The sequence below is a fragment of the Mandrillus leucophaeus genome, unplaced genomic scaffold (assembly GCF_000951045.1).
Source record: "Mandrillus leucophaeus isolate KB7577 unplaced genomic scaffold, Mleu.le_1.0 Scaffold1, whole genome shotgun sequence".
NCBI classification, from domain to species: Eukaryota; Metazoa; Chordata; class Mammalia; order Primates; family Cercopithecidae; genus Mandrillus; species Mandrillus leucophaeus.
This window is the reverse complement of record NW_012098097.1, coordinates 5787572-5799429: the sequence shown is the minus strand read 5'-3', so window position 1 is coordinate 5799429 and position 11858 is coordinate 5787572. Positions and strand designations below refer to the sequence as shown.

Here is an 11858-nt window from a genome sequence, read left to right as displayed (position 1 = left end):
CGGGGTTTCACCGGGTTAGCCAGGATGGTCTCGATCTCCTGACCTCGTGATCCGCCCGTCTCGGCCTCCCAAAGTGCTGGGATTACAGGCTTGAGGCACCGCTCCCGGCCGCTTTTAACGAGTTCTAAACATCAGCTCCCCGTACTCCACGCCCTGCTCTTTACTGATGAGATGGCTCTCAGGATGTTGGACTCTCCAGTGGAGATTTTCCTGGGTCTTTCTCCTTGAATTGTCTGCTGCTGCTGTTTTATTGGCAATCAGAGTGCGCGTATGGGACCTCAGTGAGCTGGGTAAGCTGGCTGGTTGACCCCTCCAAGTTAATGGGAACCCTGTCTTAGCTGGCTGTTCCAACTAGGAGCCGTTTTCTCCTGCTCAGCTACATATTAAATTGCTTCTGTCAAAGGGCAGGCAAGACCAAAAGGAAGGAGAGATGGAGATAAAGAATGAGACCCGGCTCTGCTCCATCCACCCTGGGATGAAATGCCTTTGTTGACTCCTTCGAAATTGCTTCCCAACAGCATTTTATGAAAATGAAGTGTCCCTTTCGAGTTGTTTAAAGGAGATAATGTGGGATTCTCAAATGCCTCTTTAAAAAGGGATTTTAAGGCCAAGGCAGGTAGATCACTTGAGGTCAGGAGTTCAAGACCAGCCTGACCAACGTGGTGAAACCCCGTCTCTACTAAAATACAAAAATTAGCTGGGTGTGGTGGCACATTCCTGTAATCCCAGCTACTGGGGAGGCTGAGACACGAAAATTGCATGAACCCAGGAGGCAGAGGCTGCAGTGAGCCGAGATCATGCCCCTGCACTCCAGCCTAGGCAACAGAGGGAGACTCCGTCTCAAAAAAAAAAAAAAAAAAAAAAAAAAAAAAAAAAAAATTACTTTATTGGTCCTGGAGGCAGGAAGGAAGCCCTCAAAATCCCAAACCATCTGAATACCCATTTCCATGTGTGCCCAACATCCCAGAACCATATTGCTGGTAGCCAACCAGATTTTGCGTCGGCTCAGCTGGACTAGAAAGGTTCCATTTAAAACCAAGAAGCAATAGGTTTCCTGGGCTGCAAAGACAGACCTTCGAGGAGGCCACATGGTATGGCTGAAGTTGCATGTTCTGCTACCTTTGAGCTTGCAAACCCTTGGAGATAGATGGTCACGTGAAGGTGCAGAGAAGAAAAGTGGAACAGCTGTGGTCTGTCATCTCCCGAGCCCAACCACCTGGGAATTTGGAAGAGCTATTTAGGACAGGATTTTCATCTGCCAAAAAGTGCTTAAGCTGAAGGCAAACAAAGTAAGTCTTCCTTCCACCCAAGCCTTTGCTCTGTGAGTGTCTAGCAGGCTGGGCTGACAGCACAGCTGAGACTAGGCTAGCTTTAATTAATCTTGAGAATGAACCCTGGAGATCAGACTTCTGTTGCTCAAAGAAAGATATAGCAACACTCTCCATCACACACTGGCTGATACTTAAGCAAACAATATGAGCCAAGGTAGATATCCCAAGCCATGGAAATAAACAAGCAGGACCATGGACAAGGGGAGGGTTTCTTTTCTGTTTAAGAGACTCTTTTGCAGAGGTACGCTCATGGGCAAGGAAGAGAGCAGTCATTCATTTTCTCAGTGGCAGAGTATCACAGCTTCCCCTTAGGGTTCAGCCTTGGATTTGTTTAAGAAGCATGGTCAGGACGGCCAGGGGGAAGAAATGTCTGTTAAGATGATGTCATTGATGAGACTCAATTTAAGAATTTTCAGTGATTTTTCTGTAAAGAAATTACATCTTTTTTTAATGCAAAAACGTTGCTGTTAGCAGTACAAGTGCTTTATGCTGATGGACTGGTGGGGGTGATTTGTAGGAAACCATCACACCCTTTTGCCAATTCTTTGTTGTTGTTGTTGTTGAATTGAGGCAGGGACAGCTGGCCGGGGCTAGGCATGCTAGGCACGCAGTCTGTGATCTAGCACGGAATTCTCTGGGTAAAAAATTAGTTTATGCACAATGCCCTCCTCCCTATTGTGGCAGCAGTCTAGAAAAAATGACTAACTGGTGGCCTTATTTGGTCTTATTTGGTGGCCCCCAGGCGGGGTGGCTCATGCCTGTAATCCCAGCACTTTGGAAGGCTGAGGTGGGTGGATCACTTGAGGTCAGGAGTTCGAGACCAGCCTGGCCATCATAGTGAAACCTCATCTGTACTAAAAATACAAAAAAATTAGCCAGGCGTGATGGCACATGCCTGTAATCCCACTTACTCGGGAGGCTGAGACAGGTGAATCGCTTGAACCCGGGAGGTGGAGGTTGCAGTGAGCCAAGATCACGCCACTGCATTCCAGCATGGGCAAAAAAAGCGACATTCTGTCTCCAAAAAAAAAAAGACTACATATGCCTAGATTTGAGATGAGTTAGTCAAATTATACTTATCACCCTCTGTTTAAAGCTGCTGGAGAATCTCTGCATTGAGGTCTTGCCGAGGCAATATAGGATGTATACTGTGTGTACACATATGTCACACACATACCTCCCAAGTGCACATGTGCACCACATGTGTGCCTCACATGTATGTGCATGAATATACACACGTGAGCATGTCTTTCACGTGCATGGTACTTAAGCAAACAAGATGAGCAGATATAGACTAAGCCATGGAAATGGGCTGGAGCAGGGCAGTGGACAAAAGGAGGGCATCATACATGTGAAGCATCGCACGTGTGTTCTGTCATACCACCTATATGCATGTACATTACGTATGTGTTTATGTGTGCATATGCTTGGGAGCATAAACTAGAGTGAAGGTCCAAGTTGAGAACTTGAGAGCCTTAGAACACCATCCATGTCTCCTGAGAAGTGGGATGCTGGTTAATGTTAAGAAAGCCACCAAGCCTTGGTTATTGCATTAGTCCGTTCTCACGCTGCTAATAAAGACATACCTGAGACTGGGTAATTTATAAAGGAAAGAGGTTTAATTAACTCAAAGTTCAACATGGCTGGGGAGGCCTCAGGAAACTTACAATCATGGCAGAAGGGGGAAGCAAACATGTCCCTCTTCACATGACGGCAGCAAGGAGAAGTGCAGAGCGAAGGAGGGGGGAAAGCCCCTTATAAAACCATCAGATCTCGTGAGAACTCACTCGCTATCACGAGAACAGCATGGAGGTAACTGCTCCCATGATTCAGTTACCTCCCACTGGGTCCCTCCCACGACACATGGGGATTATGGGAGCTGCAGTTCAAGATGAAATTTGGGTGGGGACACAGCCAAACTATACCAGTTATGTTACACGAGAACCATTTAGCTCTCTTGTTAAAAAATCATACCCATGAAGAAGATATCAGCGTACTCAGCAACGTACGTATCCCCTTCCGTGGGGACAGGAACCCTCCCAGGATTGATAGCCTAGCCCACTGGGAGGGCAGAAGCAGCATGGCTCTTTCCTGGCTGCACCTGCTGAGTTGACAGGTAGTCCCAGAGAGCTGGTTGTGAGTCTTTCTCTCTTGAGACGCAGATTTCCTTCAGGGTCCTTGGCAATGTATTCTTTGTAAGAATCTGGGATGACCGTGTCTCCCTCTGTGTCCAGGGCTACAACAGTCTTATTTGGTGGCCCCCAGCAGCCCTTAGGACTGGGTTCATCCTGGGCTTCCCTTTCCGTCTTCAGTGACTCCCCCTGCAAAGGGGCCTTCTCTATGGCTTAAGCAACTGGAGGCCCTGTCACTGAGTAATTGGAGTGGACAAGGCTGTGGGGTGTCATTTCAGATTTCGTTGAAGGTGGCTTTGCATCATATTTAACAAGCTTCTTTAAAAGGACAGGACAATTTTATCTCTAACCAGGACATTTCTTTCTGCTTCCAGGCCTAGCAGGATCAGGAAATGAACTTAGTATCCCCACTAGACACCAATATCTAAGCAAAGAGGTGTTCTTTCCCTGCGCCGCGCCCCCCCAACCCAGCCTGTCCCTTCAATAATGCCAGGAAAGACAGACATGATGAAAAATTGGCCGAGCGTGGTGGCTCATGCCTGTAATCCCAGCACTTTGGGACACTGAGGCGGGCAGATCACCTGAGGTCAAGAGTTTGAGACCTGCCTGGCCAACATAGCAAAACCCCATCTCCACTAAAAATACAAAAATTAGCTGGGTGTGGTGGCGCATGCCTGTAATCCCTGCTACTTGGGAGGCTGAGGCAGGAGAATCACTTGAACCCAGGAGGCGGAGGTTGCAGTGAGCCAAGATCGTGCCACTGCACTCCAGCCTAGGTGAAAAAGCAAAACTGTCTCAAAAAAAAAAAAAAATTAGAGACTGCCCATGAGAATGTTGCCAGAAATTCACATGTTAAAAGCAAAACAAGAACTTAGGTAAAGGTTTACTCTGACAGAATGTTTGATGGGAAATTTGGTGTTTTTGAATTTGGCAAAAACGTGGATGAGACAAGTGATTGATTGTCATGACTTTAAGTGCCACTGCTTGGCTTGCCAGCTATTGGGATTCTTAGAATGATACACGTTTTGGAAACACTAATCATATCTTCCCAACCATCTATGGAAACTTTTGATACTTCTCTTGCCACCTTTCTTTCTTTCTTTCTCCTTTTTTTTTTTTTTAACTGTTTAAGGAATTTCTATTAAAGCAAGAATTTTACAATCCAAATTACATTTTCCTGCTCAGTTAGCAATTCTGTTACTTAAAACAGAACTGATATTTTGAGCCGTTCTACAGTAAAGAATTACAAAATTAAAGAAAGGAATGCTTTAAATTTTTGTACTTTGCTGAAATTATTTTCCCCAGGGTTTATAAAACAGTAATTTGTTTTTATATTTTACTATTTTTATGGGGTTTTTTTGTTGTTTTTAAATCAACAGGTAACCTAAGATGAGCATTATGTTTGCTAGACCTTCAGCCACTGTTCTTTAGCAAGGCCAAAGGTCATGTGTGCCTTCCACTGTAACTTTACTGTCTTCATTGAATAGTCACATTCAGAGCTGATCAGGAATATGATGCTTTTTTTCTTTCTTTTTTTTTTTTTTAAAGAGACAGGGTCTCACCATATTGCCCAGGCTAGTCTCAAAATCCTGGGCTCAAGCGATTCCCTTGTCTCAGCCTCCCAAAGTGCTGGGATCACAGGTGTGAGCCACCGTCCCCAGCCCGGAACATGTATTTTGACAGTCCTTTGCTCCCTACCTGTCTCTGTGATCAGCCTGTGCACTTTTCCAGCACGGTGCCCCTCATCTAGGGCAGCTAGGACTGCGAGCTTCGGCAAGAAACACTTGTATTCCATTATGGAAAGAAAGTTAAATTTGTGTAAGCAAATAGACTCCAGTTCACTGCCAGGTCTAGAAGCCCCATCCACCAGCCTGCCTGTTCCTCTCTGCATGCCATTTTATTCTCCAATGTCCCTCTGCCTTCTAGATTGTGCCACGCTATGGTATGAACCCCACTTAAGTTTCTTTTTCTTTTTTTTTTTTTTTGAGATGGAGTCTTGCTCTGTCACCCAGGCTGAAGTGCAGTGGTGCAATCTTGGCTCACTGCAAGCTCCGCCTCCTGGGTTCAAGCGATTCTCCTGCCTCAGCCTCCTGGGTAGCTGGGATTACAGCTGCACGCCACCACACCCAGCTAATTTTTTTTGTATTTTTAGTAGAGACGGGGTTTCATCATGTTGGCCAGGCTGGTCTTGAACCCCTGACCTCAGGTGATCCGCCTACCTTGGCTTCCTAAAGTGCTGGGATTACAGGCATGAGCACCGTGCCCAACCCTGCTGAAGTTTCATCTACACATCCAATATTACCCAACTCTGTTACTGACACACAAGCTAACATTCAACATAGGCCACAATATCATATTATCTTTCCCAATATCTTTTTCACTGAGTTCACTTAGGTTTAATCAGCACTTAACTACCCATGCTAATGGCAGGTAAGTAGCAGCTTGCATAACCCAAGTGATTAGATACTCTGAAATCAATGGAGTGCATTACTTTCTATTCCCTCCCAGCACCCAGCAGATTTGTCTTCATCATTAAATATGGAATGGAGACTGAAATTTTTGAATTAAAATGATGTTAACCTTTAAATTAGCATGTTGCTTCTCTCTTTTAGATAAAAGAAAACCAGAGAGCAAGTTATCTTTGAAACAGATATTTCAGAAAGTGGAGAATAGCTTTCCCTATGGTAGAAACCTAACTGTGTATTTGAATGGAATTATAGCATCAGATTTAAAAGCCTGTCTGTTAGCCTTAGAATGGTCATCCTGCTGATGAAGACCCACAGATGCCTGGGTCTGCATTTCATTTTCAGGTTCCAGGTGGCTGCTTTGGACTCTGGCCTCCCTACAGGTAGTTTCTCTGGTTGCAGAGTCATGAGTACTATAGAATTAGTGTTTTTGTTTTTGTTTTGTTTTTGAGATGAAGTTTCGCTCTTGTTGCTCAGGCTGGAGTGCAATGGCACGATCTTGGCTCACTGCAACCTCCACCTCCCGGGTTCAAGTCAGTCTCCTGCCTCAGCCTCCCGAGTAGCTGGGATTACAGGCGCCCACCACCACGCGTGGCTAATTTTTTGTATTTTTAATAGAGACAGGGTTTCACCGTGTTGGCCAGGCTGGTCTTGAACTCTTGATCTCAGGCAATCCACCCACCTCGGCCTCCCAAAGTGCTGGGATTACAGGCATAAGCCATCATGCCTGGCCTGTAGAGTTAGTCTTCTCTGCCTTGAATTTATTTCTACCAATTCTTGGTCCCTTGGAATCACTTCCCTAAAACTCAGCATTTATTCAAGGACCCTGGAACATCTTATGTTATAATAATTGTAAAGTTAGGTCTAAAGCATTTTCTTCCAAATCTTTGCTTGTTTTTGTTTAAAAAAAAAAAAGTCACACTTTGCTAAACATGGCTGCTAGGAAGCCCTGAGCTGAACTTGCAGTTGACCTTACTTTTGCTAATGGTGTGGGATTTTACTGCATGCAATTTCTGCAACAACTTTTTCTATAGTCTTGTTTTATAACTGTACCTCTTTTTATTTTTGTATGGATTTATCTATCCAAAATCTTATTGAACACATTTTTCTGAGCCACAGGAAGTACTTTTGGGAATGAGGTGGTGTGAATTACACAGAAAAAGCAGCACATTAAGGACACCCACAGGTGGAGCACTTAGTCACTCCCACTGGCCAACAGCGCTTGCTTAGGGAGCCAGAAGAGGAAAGCTCATTTAAAAATACGGTAAAATCTATGTGTGAGATGCTGAGTGATGCTCTCAGACAAAACCCAAAGATGATGACCTCCTTGCAGACACCCAGGTGTGTATTTCTTCGTACTCTGGAAAATGATCAGTCAATGAAATGGACATTGTCTCTTTTCTTATCGCTTGTAAATGTCAGTTTGGGGAACAAAAAAAATGCCACTTTATGGTGTGAAGTGTCTGTCTACAATAGTCCTTGCAGAGCGGCTCAGAGAGTCCGTGGCATTAAAGATATGACAGTTACTGTGTATACAGTTAGCAGGGAAGGCGGCACAGCAGTATTTCCGAGTAGTGGAGCCCTACCCACGCTCAGACCACACCCCCCGCATGCTGCATATTCATTGGCAGGAAAGGGTGCTTTTGTTTTATGAACAGTGTCCTCTGGTCTTTAGTATGCATTGTGGGTTTTTTTTTTTTTTTTTTTTTTTTTTTTTGAGACTGAGTTTTCTCTTGTTCCCCAGGCTGGAGTGCAGTGGCACAATCTCAGCTCACTGCAACCTCCACCTCCCAGGTTCAAGTGATTCTCCTGCCTCAGCCTCTCAAGCAGCTGGGATTACAGCCACATGCCACTTTGCCCGGCTAATTTATGTATTTTTAGTAGAGACGGGGTTTCACCATGTTGGCCAGGCTGGTCTCGAACTCCTGACCTCAGGTGATCCACCCACCTTGGCCTCCCAAAGTGCTGGGATTACAGGTATGAGCCACCGCACCCGGCCATGCATTGTGGTTTTCTTAATGCCCAGCTTTGTATGAAGTCCTCTAGAATCCCCTTTGAGGAGTCGTTGAATTACATTTCCATTTTCTTTCATTAGGAAGCTATCTCTGGCCTGAAAAATAAAAACAATTTTATGGTTTCTCATAAAGGTGTAATTTTGCTTCACTCTTATTCACTTATTTTCACGATGGAGAGAAGAAAATTGTTTCTCCACAGGAATCATAGTCCATCTTTTGCCTTTCATGTTAGTGATTCTCCCCCCCATGGCTCCCTAAGAAAAACTAAAGCAATCTGAAAAGAAAAACAATGCAATCTTATAACAAAGTTGGCTTTGTCTTGATAAATACAATGATGGATGACCACAACCACTTGAGTCCTTTTGGGCAAATGAAGAATTCTCTGATTATATCTGAGAAGTGGAAACATATGAATTTATGTTCTGGTTCTTCAAATATCTTCTCCCTTTCTCTTCTTACATTGACCTAACTTGCCTGAAATTAATGAAGCAAATCCGCAAGGGCAGACGCTAGAAGTTTTTGAGGTTTGAAGCTTATAGGAGGGTCCTCTTTAAGAAAAACAATACAAAATATCTTACTTTCACAATTTTTTACAAAAACATATGACCACGTGAACATACTGCCCAGGTCCCTCCTGGGCCTTGGAAAGGCCCATGCAAAAGAGACCCTGAAGCTTGGACTTTACTGACTTCATAATAAGTCCATTTCTGTGGACACTGTATTGTGGCAAATGTCCATCTACACTATGCACACTCGAATTAGATACTTGTGTATGTGAACACGGGAACGTAGGTAATGCCTATACAGAGAATAAATAGGAATATACAAGGATAAATATAAAAACACAAGATTACATATTGAGTTTTAAATACACAAACACACAGATACTTTTTTTTTCTATTTTTGTTGTTTCTAGAGATGATAGCCAGGCATGATCCCTCTTCTCCAGACTTTGAATTGCCTACCTGCATTTCAATGTTCGCTTTAAGGGGGAGGTAATCAATTTAGCACATTATCATTCAATCAGACAAGCTGACTCAAACACTGTTCTCTGAATTGGACTCATGCTGAGCAATCCTCTATTCTAGAAGCCAGGTGTGAGGGGTGGGAGGAAGGAAGCGGGTGTGGGTAGGGAGCCCATTGCCAGTAGACAGAGCATGGCTTGGTTTTTTCCCACCCTACAAGCAGTTCAGATACTGGTTTGGAGGTCTCCATTGAGGAGGGTCCTCTGGGTCTCCGTGGTCTCATTCAGCCGGGATTTGTCCTGCTTACTGTCACTCCGCTCCCCGTCATCTGTGCCGCTCACCTTGACCAAGCAGAGGACATTCTGGAAGCTCTTCTTGAAGTTGTCAGACAAGAAGGCGTATAGGATAGGGTTGGCACAGCTGTTAGCATAGGTGAGGACCACCACAAAGTCAAACATGCCTTTAAGGGCTGGGGTGGGACTGATGGCCATGGAGACGGAAGAAACGTTGAATATGTAGAAGGGAAGCCAGCAGAAGATGAAGACAGCCACCACGATGGACACCATTCGGGTGACCTTCTTCTCAGACTTCTTCCTCTTGGAGGAGCCCACTCGGATTCCAGAGGACTTCACCTTGATGATAATGAACAGGTAGCAAAGACAAATGATGGTGAGGGGTACCAGGAACCCCAGGATGAAAGTGTAGATGATGAACCCTGTGTACCAAGCCCCAGATTCACCTGGCCAGTTGATGGTGCAGCTGCTTCTCCCCCACTGGTTGCTCCGGAGCCCAGCATATATCATGATGGGCAAGATGACCAGCAGAGAGACTCCCCACACAGCCATGGTGATCATCTTGGCCGTCCGGGGTCTCCTCCACTTGGCCGACTTGATAGGGTGGACCACAGCCAGGTATCGGTCGATGCTCATCACTGTCAAGCAGAAGATGCTGGTGAACTGATTGATGCCATCCACAGTCATGACCACCCGGCAGATGGCCTTGCCAAAGGGCCAGTGGACCAGAGCCACCTGCATAGCCAAGAAAGGCAGACCCAACATGAAGAGCTCATCTGCGATGGCCAGGTTGAGGATGTAAATGTTGGTGATGGTCTTCATCTTGGCATAGCGGAGGATGACGTAAATGACAAGTGTGTTGCCACACAACCCAATGATGCAGACCACAAAATAGATGAATGTGAGGACTGCATTGCTCGTCAAGTCATAGTATGGCTCTGTCTGGTTTGAGGTGTTGGTTGACACCACAGAGCCATTCAGGTCAAATGGAATGGATAGCCATGTGTGGCTTCCATTGAGTGGCTTATCCACCATGTCCATGGCTGCTTTTCGGTCTTAGGCTAGGTCCAGTCAGTCCAGAGATCTTATTCTCACCTTAATGGACCCTGGAGGCCAAGGATCCAGTGTGACATCTGGAAGGAAAAAAGGAAGATTGGCCCGTCGGTCACGAGCTGTTTAAATTCTCACCAAATTTACACATTTCTGGTTTACCCTCTCAGACATACTCTTACATTGAAAAATGTATTATCTTTCCGCATCAACATTAAGCTCTAGAGTTTCTCATCAGTTTTTGAGTATTTTTTCCAATACTAGGGAAGGGTTTGAGTTCAGCCATCATCTGCTGACGCACATGTTGGGGAGGGCTGTGGCTTCAAAAAGCACATACTTTGACCCCTACAAAGTTGACTGATCTAAACTGCAGAAAGGCAGAGCTTGCAGAAGTTCAGCGCCTGACCTCAGAAGGGTCTGACACTGACATTCCTGGCCTCTTCCCTACCAGGAAGTCTGTGCTGACTTGCTGACCGCCTTGGAGTCTTTCCGTTCTGAAAATGCCATAGTGGAAAAAACCCAGACTCTAGAGGTAGAACAAACCGGGTTCCACTGCTGAGCCCGTGTGACCGCATGCCTGGTCCTTAATGGTTCTGACTCTTATTTGTTCACATGGGGGTGTCATGAAGGTTAAATGATGGAATGTATGTGAAAACACCGAGCATTGCGTTGGGCTCATAATGGGAACCTCGTAAGTGTTGTTTTGCCCCCATGTTTTCCTCTACCATCTCATTATCTCTGATGTATTGAAATCTACCTGCATGGTGAACCAATTTATAGTCTTCAGTATTAAAAATAAAAGTCTGGTTTGCTTTCATTTTTTAAATGTAGGCTTCAGTTTATTTTTTGTTTTTCTTCTATTTTTGTTTTCCAGTACCTAATGCTTGACTTCCTCAAGAGCTCTTTCCCAAAGTCCCTAAGGGGATGCTGCTCCCAAGTGCTGTAACACCCCAGAGAATTTGCCTGCCATTTTCTAATTAAGGACAAAAACGGGAAGCAGGTATGGGACACAAGCTCTTTCATAGAAGTAAGCAGAAGGCTTCCAGCACTGATAGAATTCATTCACACCCACGATTCCCTTGATCTCCCCAACTGTCCTAGGTGGTAGGGATAATTACCCCCATTTTAGAGATGTTGAAACTGAGGCTTAGACAGTTTAAGGAGCTCACTCCCATTCTCTTGAACATAACTGGTGCAGCTGGGATGTGAACACAGGCCACCTGGCCCCAAGTCTTTTGCACGTCTCAAGGCATCCCCTCTGCTCCTCAGTGGCCGAGAGACTGAACGGCTGATAACTGGGCTTTGGTTTGAAGCAACTGACTCCTGTGTTACTTCCTTGCTGAGAAAATAATTGGAACACTATTGGCTTGGCTTAAGATCTAAAACGATAGTTCATCCCATAGTTAAATGATTGATATCCAGCCATTCAAAAAATATCATGGGGTTAGGGTGGGGAGGAGGCTTCTTTGTGCTGACAGCAGGGATGTAGAAATGAACAAACTGACCCGGCGCGGTGGCTCACGCCTGTAATCCCAGCACTTTGGGAGGCCGAGGCAGGTGGATCACGAGGTCAGGAGATTGAGACCATCCTGGCTAACACGGTGAAA

At 45.2% G+C, this 11858-nt stretch overlaps 2 protein-coding genes across 2 annotated transcripts in view; both read right to left on the bottom strand.

The window, feature by feature from the left end:
• The window catches only part of COG1 (component of oligomeric golgi complex 1), a 50392-nt gene that overhangs the window by 28285 nt on the left and 10249 nt on the right, over positions 1-11858 (bottom strand). The window lies entirely within an intron of this gene.
• The window catches only part of SSTR2 (somatostatin receptor 2), a 13590-nt gene continuing 10249 nt past the window's right edge, over positions 8518-11858 (bottom strand). The window contains exon 2 of the mRNA XM_011971328.1: positions 8518-10334. Coding sequence (XP_011826718.1) covers positions 9133-10242 — 1110 coding nt within the window. The 5' untranslated portion in view covers positions 10243-10334 and the 3' untranslated portion in view covers positions 8518-9132. The remainder of the gene's footprint in view (positions 10335-11858) is intronic.